General features: G+C 50.5%; 1 protein-coding gene across 1 annotated transcript in view; it reads left to right on the forward strand.

Annotated features, from left to right (window-relative positions):
• The window catches only part of myo5aa (myosin VAa), a 169,314-nt gene that overhangs the window by 28,117 nt on the left and 117,634 nt on the right, over positions 1 to 23,563 (forward strand). The window contains exon 2 of the mRNA XM_078427407.1: positions 22,387 to 22,497. Coding sequence (XP_078283533.1) covers positions 22,387 to 22,497 — 111 coding nt within the window. The remainder of the gene's footprint in view (positions 1 to 22,386; positions 22,498 to 23,563) is intronic.

A 23,563-nucleotide genomic window follows, 5' to 3' on the forward strand; every position in this document is an offset into this window, starting at 1 on the left:
AATTGTGAAGCTCGAAGAAGGAAGGGGAGGGGAGGGGGAGAAATAGGTGCGAGTCCTGGCGAGGCAAGGGAGAGAGAGATGGGGAGGGAAAATAAAGGGCACAATCAGCCTGAAGATGGGTCCTGAACTGAAATGTCACCCGTCCATTCCCCGCACTGATGCTGCCTGGCCCGCTGAGGTACTCACTGATGCTGCCTGGCCCGCTGAGGTACTCACTGATGCTGCCTGGCCCGCTGAGGTACTCACTGATGCTGCCTGGCCCGCTGAGGTACTCACTGATGCTGCCTGGCCCGCTGAGGTACTCACTGATGCTGCCTGGCCCGCTGAGGTACTCACTGATGCTGCCTGGCCCGCTGAGGTACTCACTGATGCTGCCTGGCCCGCTGAGGTACTCACTGATGCTGCCTGGCCCGCTGAGGTACTCACTGATGCTGCCTGGCCCGCTGAGGTACTCACTGATGCTGCCTGGCCCGCTGAGGTACTCCAGCATTTTGTGTCTTTTTTTTTGTAAAACAAAACAGCACCAGTTCCTTGTTTCTCCATTTAACAGGAAGGCAGGTTGCATCAAAGTTTTTTAATTCTGAGGGTCAACGAATTGTTTACTTTTTTTGCATATCATTCATTCATTCTTGTTCTTTATCTCTCCACATCACCGTCTATGTCTCTCGTTTCCCTTATCCCTAACCAGTCTGAAGAAGGGTCTCGACCCGAAACGTCACCCTTTCCTTCTCTCCAGAGATGCTGCCTGTCCCGCTGAGTTACTGCAGCTTTTTGTGACTACGTCTTTAATCCAGCATCTGCGGTTCCTCCTCACACATTGTCTAATGTCTGTTGCTTGGCTCCATGTGGGGTGCTGCATGCAAGTCTCATGATCGCTCTGCTACGCAATGAAAATGAGCGACTTTGTTTGCTGCTCCCTATGACCGGAGCTCAGAGATCATGGGATTAATATTAGAATGCAGATTCTTTCCAACCATCGGAAGAGCCGCTGGTTAACACTGGCCACCCGATGTACAGGAGGTTCTGACACTCGATGTTCTCGGCATCCAGGTCCACAACTCCCTGAATATGGTGACACGAGTAGATGGAGTGGTGACAAACGCATATGGTGTGCGTGCACGGAGGTAGAGTTGCCTCTCATCCTCCTGCACTCCAAGGAATAGAGTCCTAGCCTGCTCAACCCCTGCCTGCAGCTCAGGCCCTCGAGTGCTGGGCAACATGCTCGTAATTGTAAATGAGTTTGCCCAGTCCCTCCTTTGAGCCGATGCCCTTTAATGCAGGCGGCATTGTGTTGATAGATGCATGCTGAAGTGGGGCCGTGTCTGGTTATTTTGTGTCACTGAGAAGATCTTCAGTCAGGAATATATATAGAACGCAGGCTGCCTGTATGTCAAAGTCATTGCCCATCACAACATTGTGATGTGTTACTCTGCAGCACTTTACAGGCAGATTGAAATGGGAGGCTCTATCATTTTTATATCAAACCTACCATTATTGCATCAGCATCACATGTGTGTGACAAGCCCGCTCAAATCAAGCCTGCATTTGCAGCAGTAAAGGTGGTTTATTTTGAGAGGGTTTTTAAAAAATAATTGTCGTATAGATCAAGGGGAATGCTTTCATGCAAAGCTTTCATGAACTCTCTAGGGTCAGCTCAGGAGGTCCCCTTGAGGAAGATAATTGTTAATTTCACAAAACTGCTTTTTAACAGCTAATTTAACAGCAGCTTTAGTTTTTAGATACACTGCTACTGAAGACCCAAACTTGGCTTAAAACTGCCTTGTACACTTTAACCACCGAGCCCTGCTGCTTCCGCCTGCAGTTCCCTCTGAAAGTATTTTCCATTGTCCGCTGCTGCTGTCTGCCCCAGTGTGCTCTAGGAACAGTGACCATGATCATAGAGTTAAAGAGATGTACAGCACGGAAACAAGCCCTTCTGCTTTCCTTGTCCATGCCGAAGGGGCACTGTGGCGCGGCGGTAGAGTTGCTGCCTCACCGAGCCCGAGACCCGGGTTCGATCCTGACCACGGGTACTGTCTGCACAGAGTTTGTACGTTCTCCCAGAGCCCGCGTGGGTTTTATCCAGGCGTTCCGGTTTCCTCCCACATTCCAACGACGTCCAGGCTTGTAGGTTACTTGGTGTCGGCAAAATTGTAAGTTGTCCCTGGCGTGTGCGTAGGATAGTGTTAGTGTAGGGGCGATTGCTGGTCGGCGAGGGATCAATGGGCCGAAGGGCCAGTTTTCCCACGCTGTATCTCCAAAACACTAAAAAGACCATAAATGGCCCACTGGGTCCATATCCCGCTAAACCTTTCCTCACTGAAAATATATCTGTCCAAATGTCTTTTAAATTTTGTAATGTCTCCACTTGACAATCCTCTGTCTCCACTGCAAGGGAAAGCGGCTTGTACCATGAAGCCTGCAGTGGCAATAGACAATAGGTGCAGGAGTAGGCCATTTGGCCCTTCGAGCCAGCACCGCCATTCAATGTGATCATGGCTCATTCTCAATCAGTACCCCGTTCCTGTCTTCTCCTCATACCCCCTGACTCCGCTATCCTTAAGAGCTCTATCTAGCTCTCTCTTGAATGCATTCAGAGAATTGGCCTCCACTGCCTTCTGAGGCAGAGAATTCCACAGATTCACAACTTTCTGACTGAAAAAGTTTTTCCTCGTCTCCGTTCTAAATGGCCTACCCCTTATTCTGGACTCCCCCAACATTGGGAACATGTTTCCTGCCTCTAACGTGTCCAACCCCTTAATAATCTTATACGTTTCGATAAGATCCCCTCTCATCCTTCTAAATTCCAGTGTCTACAAGCCTAGCCGCTCCAGTCTTTCGACATACGACAGTCCCGCCAGTCCGGGAATTAACTTGGCCTCCTGCAAGTGCTGAGCCCAGGGTGAAGCTTGTTGAGATAGCACATGCAGGAGCAGAGCAATTTCCACATTTGCCAAGAGTTGGTTTCCAAGCAACGTTATGTGACTATAACAGGATGCTGCATATGCTCCCACATCCCAGACAGCAGCTTCATTAGAACGAGGGGTTGCCAACTTCCTCGCTCCCAGATACGGGACTAAGGGCGACGTCACCGTCCCGCGTGACCTCACCCAGCCAGCGGCCACGTGCTCCCGCTCCACCAATGGCGGCAGCCATTGGTGGAGCGGGAGCACGTGGCCACTGGCTGGGTGAGGCGGCGGTAACGTCACCCTTTGTCCCTTATTTGGGAGTGAGGAAGTTGGCAACCCTACTAATACGGGACAAGGGCGGTCCTGTACGGGACAAACTAATTTAGGCCAAAATACGGGATGTCCCGACTAATACGGGACAGTTGGCAACCCTAATTGGAGCGTAGTGCTGCACAGGAATGGGGCCTTCAGCCCGCGATGTCTGTAGCTGCCTTGATGCCGGTGTAAACTAACTCCGTTGTCGACGTCCCTCCATTCTCTGGCCTGTCCATGTGTCTGTCTCAATGACTCTTTAAAATGTTGCTCTTGTACCTGTTTCCACCACCCCCTGTGGCAATGTGCTCCAGAAACCCATCATTATTCCAAAAGATAAAATGCCTTGCACATCTCTACACTTTTCCCCCTCGCACTGAATCTACGCTGTTTCCTCTTTGAGATTTGCATCCTGGAGTAAAAGGCTGTGACTGTTGGCCCCGTCTCTCCCTCGCTGTTTTGACGCACTCCTGTCAGCTCGTCTCTTCTGCGATGTCCAGGCTCTCCTTGCAGCATTCAATGCTCTGAATGCATTCAAGAGAGAGCTAGAGCTAGTTCCCCCTCTTAAGGATAGCGGAGTCAGGGGGTATGGGGAGGAGGCAGGAACGGGGTACTGATTGAGAATGATCAGCCATGATCACATTGAATGGCAGTCGGTGCTGGCTCGAAGGGCCGAATGGCCGAATGGCCTCCTCCTGCACCTATTGTCTATTGTCTGCCAGCACTCTCCAAACCAGGTAACGCAGGAAAGGTTTGGAGAGATATGGGCCGAACACGGGCCAATGGGACTCGCTTTAGCGCAGGCACAGTGGCGCAGCTGGTTAGAGCCGCTGCCCCACAGCCAAAGACCCACGTTCGATCCCAACCTCGTGTGCTGTCTGCGTGGAGCTTGCACGTTCCCCCTTGTGACCTCGTATGCTTCCTCCGGGTGCTCCGTTTTCATCCACATCCCAAAGACATGCGGGTTTTGTTGGTTAATTGAGGGCGGCACGGTGGCGCAGCAGTAGAGTTGCTGCCTTACAGCGATTGCAGCGCCGGAGACTCAGGTTCGATCCTGACTACGGGTGCTGTCTGTACGGAGTTTTGTACGTTCTCCCCGTGACCTGCGTGGGTTTTCTCCGAGATCTTCGGTTTCCTCCCACACTCCAAAGACGTGCAGGTATGTAGGTTAATTGGCTGGGCAAATGTTTAAAAAAATTGTCCCTAGTGGGTGTAGGATAGTGTTAATGTGCGGGGATCGCTGGGCGGTGCGGACCCGGTGGGCCGAAGGGCCTGTTTCCGCGCTGTATCTCTAAATCTCAAAAATCTAAAATCTAATTGGCCTCTGTAAATTTCTCCCAGTGTGCAGGGGGTGGATGAGAAAGCAGGATAATATAGAACTGGTGTGAATAGGTGATTGATGGTCGGTGTGGACTTGGTTCACCAACGGACCAGTTTCCATGCTGTATCTCCATGCTGTGTTTGTGATGTACAAGTCTAACATCCCGGTGAACCACTTCAGCACCCTCTCCAAACCACACATCCTTCCTCTAAAGCAGTCGCCCATTGCTTTCACTGCTGCTGTGTTGAATTAACTGTACTATCCCATCAGTCTTCAACATTGCAGAATGCTAATATGGTTTTTTGAGTCATTACTTTGGAATGATTTGGTCTGTTGTTATCTGTATTGTAAAGTGTAGGAAGGAACTTCTAACACTGGTATAAACCGCAGGTAGAACCAAAAAGCTGGAGTAACTCAGCAGGACAGACAGCATCTCTGGAGAGATGGGAAAGGAATCTTCAGTCTGAAGAAGGGTCTCGACCCGAAACGTCACCCATTCCTTTTCTCCAGAGATGGTGTCTGACCAGCTGAGTTCCACCAGCTTTTTGTGTCTGGACTGCAAATATCGTTTCCAAAAGATTTTTCCGAATGGTGTCATTAATGTCACACTGAGCACAAGGAGTCTGACTAAATGTGCTCCATGTGGTCTTGTACAATAAACTCCTGAATTGTTTTAAAGCCACTGTTGTTCCCTGGCACAGATATCTGACTTGGTTTCAATGCATTTGGCTGTTGATGGTCGAGATGTTGCAATCAGGGGGAACCAGGTTTAGGGGCTGTTGAGTGGAGCCAAGGAGGAATCTCGTTGCAACACAAGGAACTGCAGATGCAGGAATTTTTGTGTAGATCACAAAGTGCAGGAGTATCTTAGCCTGTCAGGCAGCATCTCTGGAAGGAATGGATAAGCGATGTTTCAGTTCGGGACCCTACTGAAAGTTCGGGCCCCTTCTGAAAGTAAGAATGCAGGAACAGCAGGCAGCGAAGAAAGCACGTTGGCCTTCATTGCGAGAGGATTTGCATTTAGGAGCAACGTAAGTGCACCAAGTTAATTCCCGGGATGGCGGGACCCGTAAAAGGGACCACATCACCCCATTTCTGGCCTCTCTCCACTGGCTCCCAGTACGGTACAGAATCAACTTCAAGCTCCTCATATTCACATACAAAGCCCTAAATGGGCTTGCCCCCCCCATATCAAAAATCTTCTAACCCACCACTCTATCTCCAGGTCCCTCAGGTCGGCCGACTTGGGGCTACTCACTATCCCGCGGTCTAGGCTTAAGCTCAGGGGTGACCGCGCTTTTGCGGTTGCAGCTCCGAGACTGTGGAACAGCATCCCTCTCCCCATCAGAACTGCCCCCTCCATCGACTCCTTTAAGTCCAGGCTCAAAACCTATTTCTACTACCTAGCGTTTGAGGCCCTCTGAGGGGCCGCTGTGAACTGTTTATGTATGTGCTGTTATGTTTGTGTGCCATTGTATGTTCGTTCTTAGTACCTGAACTGATGTACAGCACTTTGGTCAACGTGGGTTGTTTTTAAATGTGCTATACAAATAAAATTAACTTGACTTGACTTGACATATGATGAAAGAATGGATCGATTGGGCTTGTATTCACTGGAATTTAAAAGGATGAGAGGGAATCTTTTCAAACATATAAAATTCTTAGAGGATTGGACTGGCTAGATGCAGGAAAAATGTTCCCGATGTTGGGGGAGTTCAGAACAAGTGGTCACAGTTTAAGAATAAGGGGTAGGCCATTTAGGACTGAAATGAGGAAAAAACTTTTCACCCAGAGAGTTGTGAATCTGTGGAATTCTCTACTGCAGAAGGCAGTGGAGGCCAATTCACTGGATGTGTTCAAGAGAGAGTTAGATAGAGCTTTTAGGGCTAACGCAATCAAGGGATATGGGGAGAAAGCAGGAATGGGGTACTGATTTTAGATGATCAGCCGTGATCATATTGAATGGCGGTGCTGGCTCGAAGGGCCGAATGGCTTACTCCACCTATTTTTCTATGTTTCATACTCTAGAAATTGTCGCTCGTTGTCTAAGCTTCAAGCTGGAAAGAATGGTGAGAAGATTTACAAGGATGTTGATGGGATTCAAGGTCCAAGGGAGAGACTGAGCAGACGAGGACGTTATTGCTTGGAGAGCATGAGGCTGAGAGGGTGATCTTATCGAGGTGTCTCAAATCATGAGGGGGATGGATGGCGTGAATGCACAGTCTTTTTCCCAGAGGATTCAAGAACCAGAAGGCATGGGTTGAAGATGAGAAAGATTTAATAGGAACCTGAGGGGCACCTTTTTCCATTTATAGGGTGGCGGGTATATATGGACCGATCTGCCAGAGGTGGTAGTTGAGGCAGGTGCTATAACAGTCCAATGGAAGCAGCATCTAAAATTCCTTCCTACGTATAAATCACACCTGGTCAGCTACGCGGATAGGGTAGGTTTTGAGAGAGAGCCTGTTTCAGTGCCGGGTGACTCGATGATCCTTTAAAAACTTGGATGCTGCTGCTGTGTACTATTGATTGAAACGGAAATGGCAAGAGAGAGAGAGAGAGAGAGATCTATAATGTTTCCTCCTGCGTGCCAGGCCTAATGAGGTGGTGTCATGGGTCACCAGGCTTGGGAGCCACTGCAAAGCCTCAAGCACGAGACATCTCTGGTCTGAGGCCACGTCTGTGCATTGCTTTGGCTGCCTGGGCCCTCGGAAGGCTGTCGTGGCCTGGCCTGTCCTGTGGAAGAGAACCTACACAGTTCAACTCAATGGTTTGAACATTGACAGAGACAAAGTGCTGGAGTAACTCAGTGTGTAGGAAGGAACTGCAGATGCTGGTTTAAACCGAAGATAGACATTAAAAAGCTGGAGTAACTCTGGAGTGACTTGGGCAGCATCTCTGGAGAGAAGGAATGGGCGACGCTTTGGGTCTGAAGAAGGATTTCGACCCGAAACGTCACCCATTTCTTCTCTCCAGAGATGCTGCCTGACCCGCTGAGTTACTCCAGCACTTTGTGTCTTTGAGCAATTCAGCATGTGCAGTTGTTTATGCCTCCAATTGAATTCCATTTGCAGGCACAGCAGAAAGTGAACATGAAGTGAACTTGCAATTTGCAAATGTCGGGACGTATGAAATAAAGGCTGCAATTATGCAGTTTGGATCACAAGAAAACGAAGATTAACTTGACCTTTTCTTCAGCACCCACTGGGGAACCTTGTTGGCATTTCCTTTGCACGGATGCCCCTCCATTACAGAAGCCATCCGTGTAGCTCTGGCAGTCAGTGATGTTGTTTAAGGCTTCAGTGGATATTCTGTCCGGCAACGAGCTTCATTATTAGGTGATTTTTCCTTTGACGAGATGTTATTATTAAACAAGCCACATCTGTTTGGGTTGGGATTGCAATGAAGGCCTGGATAGAGTGGATGTGGAGTGAGTGTAAGAAGGAACTGCAGAGGCTGGTTTAAACCGAAGATAGACACAAAAAGCTGGGAGTAACTCAGCGGGACAGGCAGCATCTCTGGAGAGAAGGAATGGGCGACGTTTCGGGTGGAGAGACCCTGACAAAGGGTCACTCTGATGGTGGGGATGTCAGTACCCGCGATGGGCCGGGCAGTCTTCACTACTTTTTGCAGTCTTCTTCTTTCCAGGGCATTTGAGTTGCGAAACAAGGCCGTGATGCAACCAGTCAATATGTTCTCTACCCTACACCTACCTGTACATGTTTCAAGAGAGAGTTAGAGTTAGCTGTTAGCGCTAAAGGAATCGAGGGATTATGGGGGAAAAAGCAGGAGCGGGGTACTGATTTTAGATGATCAGCCGTGATCATGTTGAATGGCGGTGCTGGCTGGAAGGGCCGAATGGCCTACTACTGCATCTATATTTCTATGTTTTTATGTTCTAGAGAGTATTCGTTCACAGACCGAACCTCCTCAAAGAAAGCTAGCGATTTACCAAGAATATGCATGTCGCGATCATGGACCAAAATGCATTAATTTAGGATTAGGTTTATTATTTATAACTTGTACTGAAGTATAGTGAGAAGCTTTACTTTGCATACTATCCAATTGGATCAGATAACACTCTCTACAAGTCAAACGCAGGCTCAACAGGTAGAGCAAAGGGGAAGATATAGAGTGCAGAATATAGTTCTCGGCATTGTAACGCACCAGCTCCTAGGACAAAGTCCAGTCTCCACCATGGGTAATGGGGGGGGGATTCCACTTCTGGAAGGACCGTAAAGAAGCTTGATTACAGAGGGGAAGGAGCTGCTCCTGAGTCTGGTGGTGCGCGCTATCCAGTTTCTGTACCTTCCGCCCAACGGGAGCAGGGAGAAGAAGGAATGACCGGGGTGGGCCGCAGAGAAGAAAAAGACACAGAGTGCTGGAGTAACTCAGCGGGCCCGGCAGCATCTCTGGATGACACGGATAGGTGACACTTTGGATTGAGACTCTTCTTCAGATGTGTCTTTCAAGATGCGAGGGGGGGGGTTCTGAAGAACAGTGCGCCGGGCAGAGCATTAATGAAGCGTTATGATGGGGGTCATTGTTTGGAAGTGGAGGTGGGCCGGCCGCAGTGCTTTACGAAGGGGAGGGTGGGGAACTACACAATCAGCGACTCAGCCGTGGAGTAGTCCGCTCTGCCTTCATGCACCACCTGTGAAGGTTATACGCGGTGTGATGTGTAAGGACAGCGGCAATTCATTCCTCCGGCTGCCTCGTTATCCAGTACTGGATGTCACCTTCTCTGCACTTATTTGTGTCATTTTCCTTTTTTTTGGGGGTTTCATTTTTTTCTTCGTGTGTAAGAAAGAGGCCATTCGGCCCGTTGAGTCTGTGCCAGCTCTCTGAGGAACCCATCAATCTCAGTGCAGACACAAAAAGCTGGAGTGACTCAGCTGGAGTCAGACAGCGTATCTGGGTAAAAGGAACAGGTGACTTTTTGGGTTGAGTCCATTCTTCAGACTGATGGTCGGGGCGGGGGGACGGGGGGACGGAGGTTCCTTGGCTGGGGTGTGCGTTGACTTTAGGATTGATAGATGCAAAGTGCTGGAGTAACTCAGCGGGTCAGGCAGCATCTCTGGAGAGAAGGAATAGGTGACGTTTCGGGTCGAGACCCTTCTTCAGACGGGTCCTTCTCTCCAGAGATGCTGCCTCACCCGCTGAGTTACTCCAGCAGTTCGGGACTTATCTCCGGTGTAAGCCGGCGTCTGCAGTTCCTTCCCACACATTTTCACTCCGGGTCGAGTTGTCAGAAGCTGCTCTCGGCTGTCCGACTCACAAACGTTTGTTGATTTCTGTCCTCCGAACCTGGGGAGAGTCCAACCTCGTCCAAGAATGCAGAGACGAGAGGTGGGCAAGTCGGAGCAGTGGCCCAGAGATGCCTCCACACCCTCTGGGCTGGGCCAGGCAATGGCTGACTCCCCAACCATGGTGATCTCATTGGAGGCGGAGAACGAACATGAAAAGACTTGTGCAGCCGCCGCCCGACGGTTGCTGGGCTTTGACGATCACCTTTCCCCTCATTGAACACGCGTGATTTCAATAGACAATAGACAATAGGTGCAGGAGTAGGCCATTCAGCCCTTCGAGCCAGCACCGCCATTCAATGCGATCATGGCTGATCACTCTCAATCAGTACCCCGTTCCTGCCTTCTCCCCATACCCCCTCACTCCGCTATCCTTAAGAGCTCTATCCAGCTCTCTCTTGAAAGCATCCAACGAACTGGCCTCCACTGCCTTCTGAGGCAGAGAATTCCACACCTTCACCACTCTCTGACTGAAAAAGTTCTTCCTCATCTCCGTTCTAAATGGCCTACCCCTTATTCTTAAACTGTGGCCCCTCTCATAAGATAATTAGGGATAGGAGCAGAATTAGGCCATTCGGCCCATCAAGGCTACTCCGCCATTCAATCATGGCTGATCCCTTTCTCCCTCCTGACCCCATTCTCCTGCCTTCTCCCCATAACCTCCGATATGTCTTGCCATCGTGGCGGGCAGTAGATGACAGACAACGTTGCTACCGATCCCCTGCTCTGGCACAAGTCGAGCACCCGGAGAGAGCCCACACGGTCACAGGGAGAACGTACAAGCTCCATACGGTCACTGTCTGTGTAACTCATTAACCCGGGCCTATTCTTTAGACTTTATTGTCGAGATACAGCGGGGAAACAGGTTCTTCGGCCCGCCGAGTCCGTGCCAACCAGCGGTCACCCCGTACTACAGCACTACCCTACACACCAGGGGACAATTTACAATTTAAAATGGTCGATTAACCCACAGACCTGTACGTCTGTGGAAGGAAACCGCAGCACCCCGAGCAAACCCACGCGGTCGCTGGGGGGAACGTACAAACTCTGTCCAGACAGCACCCCTAGCCAGGATTGAACCTGGGCCTCTGGCACTGTGAGGCTGCAACTCTACCCTGCAAGTGGCGGGGAGAGGAGTAATTGGTGACTTGCCTGCCGATGGTACCTGCCTCTTTCACTCCAGCATTTGCTCATTTATTCCGTTTTAAGCAGCTAATTCCCCACACTGACAGTTTTATGGAGCCTTTCATTACAGTGACTCTGCCTGAGGTCATTAAACAAACTGGCGCTGCTCCAGCTACCGACCCCTCCTTTCTCCGGTGACTGAGTACATGGGGCGTAACCTCCCCTGAAGTACCGAGAAATCTCCACACCAACACATAGAAACATAGAAACATAGACAATAGGTGCAGGAGGAGGCCAGTCGGTCCTTCGAGCCAGCACCGCCATTCATTGTGATCATGGCTGATCATCCACAATCAGTTACCCGTGCCTGCCTTCTCCCCATACCCCTTTGATTCCGCTAGCCCCTAGAGCTCTATCTAACTATCTTTTAAATTCATCCAGTGAACTGGCCTCCACTGCCTTCTGCGGCAGAGAATTCCACAAACTCACAACTCTCTGGGTGAAAAAGTTTTTTTTCTCATCTCAGTCTTAAATGGCCTCCCCTTTATTCTTAGGCCGTGGCGCCCAGTTCTGGGCACTCCCAACATTGGGAACATTGTCCCTGCATCAGCACCTCTGGAAGGGGAGCCAGAACGAGAGGGGCAGGTCGCTAGACTCTCGACGCAATGATCCAACTGTACAAGTGGTTGGTGAGACCACACCTGGAGCACTGTGTGCGGTTGTGTTAGGATGTCGTTAAGTTGGGAAGGGTACAGAAGGGATTCGTCAGGATGTTCTTGGGATTTGTGGGGAGAGGTGGGATAGACGGGACTCTTTTTTCTGGAGCGTAGGTGGCTGAGGAGCGACCTGACGGAGATGTATAAAACCATGCGCTGTGGATCGGAGAGAATGGGGTTGAGAGGGAATGATAGATCAGCCATGATTGAATGGTGGAATAGACTTGATGGGCTGAATGGCCTAATTCTGATCCTATAACTTATCAACTGATGATGGGGTGAATGCACAATGTTTTTTTTCCCCTAAAGTAGGAGAATCGAGATCTAGAGGGCCGATGTTTAAGGTGAGAGGGGAAGGATTTAATAGCATCCTGAGGAACAGCCATGGTGGTGGGTGTATGGAACGAGCTGCCAGAGGAGGTAGTTGAGGCAGGTGTAATAACAACATTGAAAAGAGATTTGAACGGGTAGGAAAGGTGTAGAGGGATATGAGCCAAAAGCGGGCAGGTGGGACTAGCCTAGATGGGGCATATTGATGGGCATGAACAAGTTGGGCCAAGGGCCCTGTTTCCGTGCTCGAGGACTCAGAACTCGGTGCAAGTCTTATCCGTTGATTTTCTGGCTGCACCTTTCTTTCACCGATTATTGTTTTTTTAAGTTTAGTTTAGAGATACAGCGCGGAAACAGGCCCTTCGGCCCACCGGGTCCGCACCGACCAGCGATCCCCGCACATTAGCACTATCCTACACGGACCAGGGACAACTTTTACATTTACCAAGCTAATTAACCCACAAACCTGTACATCTTATCATATCATATCATATCATATATATACAGCCGGAAACAGGCCTTTTCGGCCCTCCAAGTCCGTGCCGCCCAGCGATCCCCGTACATTAACACTATCCTACACCCACTAGGGACAATTTTTACATTTACCCAGCCAATTAACCTACATACCTGTACGTCTTTGGAGTGTGGGAGGAAACCGAAGATCTCGGAGAAAACCCACGCAGGTCACGGGGAGAACGTACAAACTCCTTACAGTGCAGCACCCGTAGTCAGGATCGAACCTGAGTCTCCGGCGCTGCATTCGCTGTAAAGCAGCAACTCTACCGCTGCGCTACCGTGCGTGGGGGAAAATGAAGATCTCGGAGAAAACCCACGTAGTCACACAGAGACGTACAAACTCCGTACAGACAGTCGGGATCGAACCTGGGTCTCTGGCGCTGCAAGCGCTGTAAGGCAGCACCTCTACCGCTGCGCCACCGTGCCGCACTAGTTTTTGTACTGCTCTCACTGACTCCTGGCATGCATATGCTGTGTATTTTGGCATTCCCTCCCTCCAGCCCCAACATTATCACTGTTCACTGTCTCCCATTCCAGGTTAGGGCTGATCACAAGCGGCTGACAGGCTATAGAGGTGGGAGGGCTGGGCGGAGTGATGCAAACTTGTCACGCACCCAATGAACCCGACCGGCTCGTAAAGAAATCTCACTGGCTGTTCCCGTCACCAAAATCAGCCAACGAACCATAAAACAAAAGTAGCTCGAAACATTGAACACATCCAGCAGCATCTGTGGTCAGGGCAGAGATATAAAGAGAAAATAGATTGGTTTTAACTGAGAGGCGCTGGAAGGCAAATGGATGGAACAAAGGGGATAGTCAATAGTGTTTTTTATTATCACGTATGTTCATTGTTAACACGGTAATTCTTTTTTCCCGTGCAAACAGTCCAGTAGAGAATCACCGTACCCTTGATCAGCAAGTGTACCGGAATAATCTACCGTGCCGCATGCAGGTGTAGCCATGTTTTGCCGCCTGCCATCTTCAAACTCCGTACTCCAGCTCTCACGAGCGGTGCCTGTCCCAGGCAAGTCCCAGGCTGTTCCTGGCCATTCAGCCATCAACGTCCTTGGACGCCATGTCCCTCTCCTCGCCCGTCCGTTGTTCCGATCACGAGTGCACGTTAGACAAGACCACGGTCCCCTCTCCTCTCTTACCCGACCGGCCTCGGACGTCACTGAGGAGATGTGTCTGATGAGATCGAGCTATTTGCAGATGAAGCATCTGATAGATCAGTGTTTGGAACCAGTTTATTATCGTCACGTGTACTGAAGTACAGTGAAAAACTTTTGGTGGCGTGCTAGCCAGTCAAATCAAATCATACTGTACATGAGTACCACACGCACACTGTACACGAGTCCCACACATGTGTTGTACACAGGTCCTGAGTTTAGGAGCAGGGAGGTTCTGCTGCAGTTGTACAGGGCCTTGGTGAGACCGCACCTGGAGTACTGTGTGCAGTTTTGGTCTCCTAACCTGAGGAAAGACGTTCTTGCCTTAGAGGGAGTACAGAGAAGGTTCACCAGATTGATCCCTGGGATGACGGGACTTACATATGAGGAAAGACTAGATAGACTGGGCTTGTACTCGCTGGAATTTAGAAGACTGAGGGGGGATCTTATAGAAACATATAAAATTCTTAAAGGGTTGGAGAGGCTAGATGCGGGAAGATTGTTCCCGATGTTGGGGGAGTCCAGAACCAGGGGTCACAGCTTAAGGATAAGGGGGAAGTCTTTTAGGACCGAGATGAGAAAACATTTCTTCACACAGAGTGGTGAGTCTGTGGAATTCTCTGCCACAGAAGGTAGTTGAGGCCAGTTCATTGGCTATATTTAAGAGGGAGTAAGATGTGGCCCTTTTTGCTAAAGGGATCAGGGGGTATGGAGAGAAGGCAGGTACAGGCTACTGAGCTGAATGATCAGCCATGATCATATTGAATGGCGGTGCAGGCTCGAAGGGCCGAATGGCCTACTCCTGCACCTATTTTCTATGTTTCTATGTCTATGTTTCTATGCACTGCACACGGTTCCCACACGCACTTCACATGGTTCCCACATGCATTGTGCACTGTTCTCACACGCACTGCACACGGTTCCCACACGCACTGCACACGGTTCCCACACGCACTGCACACAGGTCCCACGCACACACTGCACACGGTTCCCATAGACGCTGCACACGGGTCCCACACACGCACTGCACATGGGTGAGACACGCACTGCACACGGGTGCCACACGCACAGCACATGGGTGCCACGCACACTAAATTCTCATGTATGGCATGATTTGACTGGTTAGCATGCCGAACAAGCTTTCACTGTATCTTCGTTCATGCGGCAATAAATAAACCAGTCGAATCCCATCTGTACTATTTGTAAACTATTATTGCTGATCTTTATTTTATTCCTGGGTCACGATTGGCATCTATATAATCTTGCTAGTATTTTTAATTTGCTGGTTTCGAGTGGGCATGGGTCAGAGCGGGTTCTTCAAGCTTCGTGTGCAGTTAAAGAGCCGGGCCGTGACCTGACCTATTCACAGGGTCTCTGGTCTTTGTAGAGGGCACCACAATGATCACAGGTTGGTGGAGATCGCCACACACAAGCCTGTAGAGTCTGTAAAGGAGATGAGAGGCAATAGCCGTTCTTTCATCACAGAGTGGAAACTATGACTAGGAGTGCCAACTAGGTCACTCCTAAATACGGGACAAGGTGACGCCACCGCCCCGCGCCCCATGTGACCTCACCCAGCCAGCGGCCACGTGCTCCCGCTCCACCCGGGCCGGGAGGCGGGTTCCTATGCAACCTCCGTTAAGCGAACACACTCCGTCAGCCTACACTGTCCCATCTGACAGCGGCCCGCAGGCCTAATACGGGACAAGGGCGGTCCCGTACGGGACAAACCAATTTAGCCCAAGATACGGGATGTCCCGGCTAATACGGGACAGTTGGCAACCCTGGTTCTGGGTATAGGGAACGAGCTGCCAGCAGAGGTAGTTGAAGCAGATACTATTACGACATATTAAAAGGCACTTGGACGGGAACATGGATAGGAAGGGTTCAGAGGGTTTGGGGCCAAAGGCAGGCAGTGGGCCTAGCTTAGATGGGGCATCTTGATCAGCGTGGGTGAGTTTGACTGGAGGGCCTGCTCCTGTGTTTCATGACTTGATGCCTCTACAACTGATAAAATGATTGCTGCGTTATTTGAGGTAAGTTAGTTGCAGAATGGGAAATCAGTGTGAAGATGGGTCTCGACCCAAAATGTCACCTGTCCATGTTCTCCATGTTCTCCAGAGATGCTGCCTGACCCACTCAGTTACTCCAGCACCTTGTGTCCAGGTCATAGAATGGGGACAAAGTGACTTGTGCAAGAGTTTACAATCGTGTACTCGACCCAGGAATTAAAACCTATGACTTCTGGAATTCGCAGTACGGCCAATGAACACTTGAAAGGTTCGCTTGAAAGCTTCAACTGTAATCGTTAAACCATCCTCCCATCTGAAGGCAGACACAAAATGCTGGAGTCACTCAACGGGTCAGGCAGCATCTCTGGAGAGAAGGAATAGGTGGCGTTTCGGGTCGAGACCTTTCTTGTGACACGAAGCGTCATCCATTCCTTCTCTCCAGAGATGCTGCCTGTCATGCTGAGTTACTCCTGTATTTTGTGTCTATCTTCGCTGTAAACCAGCATCTGCAGTTCCTTCCTGTACACTCCCATCGCAAGGCATTTGAAGTTGATGTAATGCACTATGTTGTGTGTAGGTTTGAAGTTCAATAAGCAATGTCGGACATCTCTGTTGTTGGGCCAATTATTCCCAATTCAGTGGACGATTCCCAGCATGGGAGACAAACTGGTCCCACCTTCTGGAAATTCCTGATGTCTAATTGAATTGGTTTCCATTTGGAACCTGCTTGTCTGCTGATAATCTTGGTTTGAAAAAATTCTACATAAGATGTCAAACCTGTTTAGAATCCAGGTTTGCTGATGGATGAAGTCAATCGGCGTGGAACTAACGAGAGGGAATCATGCCAAATTAAGACATGATTGTTTGAAGGGTCCTGACCATCACATCATCTGTCCAATCCCTCCACTGATTTAGATTTAGTTTTCGAGATACAGTGTGGAAACGGGCCCTTCGGCCCACTGAGTCCATGATGACCTGTTCACTAGTTCTGTGCTCTCCCACATTCGCAACCTGCACACTAGTAGCAATTAACAAAAGCCAATTAACCAACAAACCTGTACATCTTTGGAGTGTGGGAGTTTAGTTTAGAGGTATAGCGCGGAAACAGGCCCACCGGGTCCGCGCCGACCAGCGATCCCCGCACATTAACACTATCCTACACCCACTAGGGACAATTTTTACATTTTACCAAGCCAATTAACCTACAAACCTGCACGTCTTTGGAGTGTGGGAGGAAACCGGAGCACCCGGAGAAAACCCACGCGGTCACAATGAGAACGTGCAAACTCCACACAAACTGCACCCGTGGCCAGGAGGGAATCCGGGTTGCTGGCACTGTGAGGCAGCGACTCTACCGCTGCGCCTGACCTGCAGAGTTCCTCCAGTGCTTTGTAACTTTGTGTTTTGCTCAGGATTGCAGCATCTGCAGTTCCTTTGTTAATCTTTTCCTGGTTTATTTTGAGGGCTCCAGTATCAAGAGATCTGCCTGACCAAACATTTAATGAATTAAAACCTGCAGTTTCCCAGAATGATCCGGTGCATTCTTGAGCACTCTCACGTCTGAGTTCTGGTGGGGCGTGTGGGTACAATGCACTGCAGGGAGTGGTATTAAATTCTACAGAACATGAAGATACATGTTGCAGTTGCTAACTCCTGCAGAGGTTGCTGATGTATACAGAGGGATCCACATCACATGCCACCTCAGTGCCTTCTACATTGAGGGCTGGTATCAGAGTTGGCATTGCTGGCATTCCCAGCCGGTTCCTGTATTGAGAGGTTTCTCAATGTGATAGATTGTGGCTCTGCTGCAGAAACTACAACAGCCCCAGAGTGGAATGAAGGATCTGGTTACCGTTTATGGCAAACGGACCCGATCGCAAACCGCCACAGGCGTTAGAACAGTTTTTCGGCCCGATACCAACCCACTTCCCCTGCTCCTTTCGTAACCCGTGGCACCCGTACTAATCACAACTCCGCCAGTCTCTGCCTTAAAGGTATCTATTGGCTTGGCCTCCACAGCCGTCTGTGGCAATGAACACGATCGCGAACGGAATGATGCGCTCCACAGCGGTAGAGTTGCTGCCTCACAGCGCCAGAGACCCCGGTTCCACCCTCACTGCGGGTGCTGTCTGTGCAGAGTTTGTACGTTCTCCCTGAGACCACGTGGGTTGTCTCCAATTTCCTCCCACACTCCAAAGGCGCAGGGGTCTGTCGGTTAATTGCCTTCGGTAAAATTGTAAAATTATCCCCAGTGTGTAGGATAGTGGTAGAGCCGAGGGAATTGCTGGTCAGCACGGACTCTGTGGGCAGAAGGGCCTGTTTCCGCACTGTATCTCTAAAGTCTAAATGTCTGTGCTGAACGTGATGCCAAGACCATCACCTGTATCTGCCTGCACATAACCCTTATCCCTCCAATCCCTGCATATCCATATGTCTATCTAAATGACTTATAAATGCCACGGAGGTATCAGCTTCGACCACAACCCCTGGCTATGAATTCCAGTCACTTACCACCCTCTGTCTACCACACCTGCCCCGCACGGTAGCGCAGCGGTAGAGTTGCTGCTTTACAGCGAATGCAGCGCCGGAGACTCAGGTTCGATCCTGACTACGGGTGCTGCACTGTAAAGAGTTTGTACGTTCTCCCCGTGACCTGCGTGGGTTTTCTCCGAGATCTTCGGTTTCCTCCCACACTCCAAAGACGTACAGGTATGTAGGTTAATTGGCTGGGTAAAGGTAAAAATTGTCCCTAGTGGGTGTAGGATAGTGTTAATGTGTGGGGATCGCTGGGCGGCACGGACTTGGTGGGCCGAAAAGGCCTGTTTCCGGCTGTATATATATGATATGATGATATGATATGATATGATACATCTGTGGAGGGAATGGGCAGATGACACTTTGGGTCGAGTCCCTTCTTCAGACTGATGGAGTAGGGGAGAGAAAGCTGGGAAAACGGTGGGAGTGGGGCAATGCCTGGCCATTGGGATAGACACATAATGCTGGAGTAACTCAATGGGACAGACAACATCTCTGGAGAGAAGGAATGGGAGACATTTCTGGCAGAGACCCTTCTTCAGACTGGTGAAGGGTCTCGACCCGAAACGTCACCCATTCCTTCTCTCCGGAGATGCTGCCTGTCCCGCTGAGTTACTCCAGCATTTTGCGTCTATCTTCGGTTCAAACCAGCGTCTGCAGTTCACTCCTTGACAAGTGATGGGTGGGTACAGGCGAGGAGAGAGGGGGATTGGCAGGTGGGTGGAGCAAGTGGAGAAAGGCAAACGGAGAAAAGGGTGTTGGATGAAGAGTGGAGGAGTGAAATGTAAAAGCAGAGGGAGGGATGTGGGTGGAAAGGGTGAGGGGAAAGAGGGGGAATAATAGGGAAATGGGGACTTGGGGATGGGAAATGGGCGGACAAAGATGGGGGGGGAAAGGCCTGGGTAGAGTGGATGTGGAGAGGATGTTTCCACTAGTGGGAGAGTCTAGGATCAGAGGCCACAGCCTCAGAATAAAAGAACGTACCTTTAGAAAGGAGATGAGGAGGAATCTCTTTAGTCAGAGGGTGGTGAATCTGTGGAATTCATTGCCACAGACGGCCATGGAGGCAAAGTCAGTGGATATTTTTAAGGCGGAGATTGACAGATTCTTGATTAGCATGGGTGTTAGGGGTTATGTGGAGAAGGCAGGAGAATGGGGTCGAGAGGGAAAGACAGCACCCATAGTTGGGCAAGAGAAATAGAAGTGTGAAAATGCTTCCCAGCTGTTATCAGGCAACTGAACCATCCTACCACAACCGGAGAGCAGAGCTGAACTAATATCTACCTCATTGGTGACCCTCAGAGTATCTTTGATCGGACTTTGCTGGCTTTACCTGGCACTAAACATTATCCCCCTTATAATGTATCTCTACACAGCAAATGGCTTGGTTGTAATCATGTATCATCTTTCCGCTGACCGGTTAGCACGCGACAAAAACCTTTCACTGTACACGTGACAATAAACTGAACTAAACATAGTCAGGATCGAACCCGAGGCTCTGGCGCTGTGAGGCAGCAACTCTACCGCTGTGCCACCCAGTGTTGTGGGCCGAGGGGCTGTTCTTGTGCTGTTCTATGTTCCAGAGATGCTGCCTGAGCCACTGAGTTCCTCCAGTTTGACCATTTCTCTCACGCTCGCTGTGTTGAGCTTACAGTGCAGGCATGACTTCGGTGGGAGGGTTGTGGCGTTGCCTTCTCCAGGGCAGTTCCCCAACCCACATGCACACCTGGTTCTGCCGCACAGACTTGCCCAGCACAGGCTTGTTGGATTAGCACTCTGGATGATGTACAGGGAACTGGCAATCACATGCACTGTCTGGCTCATGACTGCCTCCTAATGGCCGGCTTTGTCATAGAATCAGAGTGATACATCGTGGAAACTGGCTCTTCGGCCCAACTTGCCCACACCGGCCAACATGTCCCAGCTACGCTTAAGAAACGTTTAAGAGACATGGATGGGACAGGTTTAGTGGGATATGGGTCAAATGCAGGCAGGCGGGACTGGGGTAGATGGGACATGTTGGCTGGTATAGGCGAGTTGGGCCGAAGGGCCAGTTTCCACGCTGTAAGACTCTTTGACTCCATATCTCTCAAGCCCTGACGATATCCCCATAAATCTTCGCTGCATCTTTCCAGTTATTGGCATCTTTCCTACAGCAGGGCGGCCAAACAAAACAATTAGTGGATGAGAAGGAGAGAATAAACCATTTGCTCTTTGGAATGAGAAGCACTCATGTTTCATGGAGATGGCCAAATACTTGCGTTAAGTGATGTGCAGTGCACACTCCGAAGTTGGAGAAGGCTGTGGAAATGGGTCACAACAACAACGTGGAAAGTGTTGGTTAAAGGAGACCAGTCCAACGCCACTTCAGTCAGACGGACCTTTTAGGGTTGCCAAGGGTTGCCAACTTCCTCACTCCCAAATACGAGACAAGGTGACGTCACCGCCCCGCGCCCCACGTGAACTCACCCAGCCAGCGGCCACGTGCTCCCGCTCCACCAATGGCGGCCGCCATTGGTGGAGCGGGAGCACGTGGCCGCTGGCTGGGTGAGGTCACGTGGGGCGCGGGGCGGTGACGTCACCCTTTGTCCCTTATATGGGAGTGAGGACGTTGGCAACCCTACTAATGCGGGACAAGGGCGGTCCCGTGCGGGGCAAACTAATTTAGCCCAAAATCTACGGGATGTCCCGGCTAATACGGGACAGTTGGCAGCCCTAGTTCTCCCTCCTCCCACTTTTAGTTCTTAGTTTTCATTCACTGATCCAGCGTGAAAACAGGCCCTTCGGCCCACCGAGTCCGCGCTGACCAACGATTACCCCGTACACTAGCACCATCCTGCACACTAGGAACAATTTTATAGAAGACAATTAACCTACAAACCTGCATGGCTTTGGAGTGTAGGAGGAAACCGGAGCACCCGGAGACAATGCTTGGAGACAGCGCAGTCAGGATAGAACCTGAGCCTCTGGCTCTATAAGGCATCAACTCTACCGCTGCACCATTGAGGACAAGGGTTGGGACATTGTCATGTCACTGTACAAGTGTATACAGTTCTGGAAGTGAGTCATTGAGTTGGAAAGGGCGCAGAAGAGATTCACCAGCATGTTACTTGGTCTTACACTATTGAGTTAGAGGAAGAGGATAGGTTGACTGGTACTTTTTTCTTTGGAGTGTAGGAAGCTGAGGGGTGACCTTATTGAGATGTCCACGATCACGCGGGGCATGGTTAATGTGAATGCTCACAGCCTTTTCTCCTGGATAGCGAATATTAAAACTGGATGGCATGGGCTTAAGGTGAGAGGGGAGAGATTTAAGAAGGACCTCAGGGGCAACCTATTCACTTAGAGGTTAGTCACTATCTGGGATGGGATGCCAGAGGAAGCTATCGAAGTGGATGCAAATGCGATTTATAAAAGACGTTTGAGGCGATATATGGATTGGGAAGATTTGTGGGCTAAATGCAGGAGAATGGGATTAGCCTAGTATGCCGACTTGTTTGGCATGGACTAGATGGGCCGAAGGGCTTGCTTCCATGCTGTCTGTGACTCTACTTATTTGTGGTCAACGGCGGTCCAGTCCACAGGGACTTGTATCTTTGATGGAGAATTGAGATTGCTACATTTCAACCTCTCTTCCATTGACTCCATTTATACCTCACGCTGCCTCGGCAAGGCCAACAGTATAATCAAGGACGAGTCGCACCCTGGCCCACTCAGTCTTCTCCCCTCTCCCATCGGGAAAAAGGTATAGGTGTGAAAACGCACACCTCCAGATTCAGGGATAGTTTCTTCCCAGCTGTTATCAGGCAACGGAACCATCCTACCACAACTGGATAGCAGTCATGAACTATTATCCACCTCATTGGAGACCCTCAGACTGTCTTCGATCGGACTTTACTGGCTTTATCTTGCACTAAACGCTGTTCACATTATTCCCTTTATCATGTATCTGCATTGTGGACGGCTCGATTGTAACCATGTACTGTCTTTCCACTGACTGAATAGCACGCAACAAAAAGCTTTTTGCTGTACCTCGGTACACGTGGCAATAAACTAAACTGAACTATTCTATTTAGTGGTTGTACATACTCCTAATTTATTCTCATTCTGCCCCCTGTTCTCTTGTGTGTTGCAGTTTGCCAGGGTATGGATCCCTGATACAGTGGATGTCTGGAAATCTGCTGAGCTGCTGAAAGACTACAAGTCAGGAGACACAGTGCTTCATCTGAAAACCGAGGATGACCAGGTAGGTCAGTGGGAGATGGCGGCACAGGGAACTGCAGGTGCTGGAGTCTGCAGTAAAACGCAGAGTGCTGGAGGAACTCAGCAGGTCAGGCAGCATCTATGGAGGGAACAGACAGACAAAGCTTTGGGTCAGCACCCTTCTTCAGACTGAAGGAGTAAGAAAAGGGAGGTGGGAATGGGGCAAAGCCTGGCAAGTGATGGGTGGATACGGGGGGGGGGGGGGGGATTGTCAGATAGGGAGAGAAGAGGAGGAGTGAAATGTAAAGCTGGGGGGGAGGTATATGGGTGGAAGGGGATGTGGGGGGAAGGGGATGTGGGGGGGAGGGGATGTGGGGGGGAGGGGATGTGGGGGGGAGGGGATGTGGGGGGAGGTATATGGGTGGAAGGGGATGTGGGTGGAAGGGGATGTGGGGGGGAGGGGATGTGGGGGGGAGGGGATGTGGGGGGAGGTATATGGGTGGAAGGGGATGTGGGGGGGAGGGGATGTGGGGGGGAGGGGATGTGGGGGGAGGTATATGGGTGGAAGGGGATGTGGGGGGAAGGGGATGTGTGGGGGAGGGGATGTGGGGGGGAGGGGATGTGGGGGGGAGGGGATGTGGGGGGAAGGGGATGTGGGGGGGAGGGGATGTGGGGGGAGGGGATGTGGGGGGAAGGGGATGTGGGGGGGAGGGGATGTGGGGGGGAGGGGATGTGGGGGGAGGTATATGGGTGGAAGGGGATGTGGGGGGAAGGGGGTGTGGGGGGGAGGGGATGTGGGGGGGAGGGGATGTGGGGGGGAGGGGATGTGGGGGGGAGGGGATGTGGGGGGAGGTATATGGGTGGAAGGGGATGTGGGGGGAAGGGGATGTGGGGGGGAGGGGATGTGGGGGGGAGGGGATGTGGGGGGGAAGGGGGTAAAAGAGAAACGGGGGGCTTGGGGGATGGGAGATGAATGGGAAGAGGTGGAGAGGAGTGTGTGACTGGAAGGAGTGAGAGATGGTGTGAGGAATGTGTGCATACCTTCATAAAAACTGCATAGAGTCTGGGAATATAATTATTTCCCATTTAAAAAAATCCCCACTGTATTA

Source organism: Rhinoraja longicauda, chromosome 33, assembly GCF_053455715.1.
Source record: "Rhinoraja longicauda isolate Sanriku21f chromosome 33, sRhiLon1.1, whole genome shotgun sequence".
Lineage (NCBI taxonomy): Eukaryota > Metazoa > Chordata > Chondrichthyes > Rajiformes > Arhynchobatidae > Rhinoraja > Rhinoraja longicauda.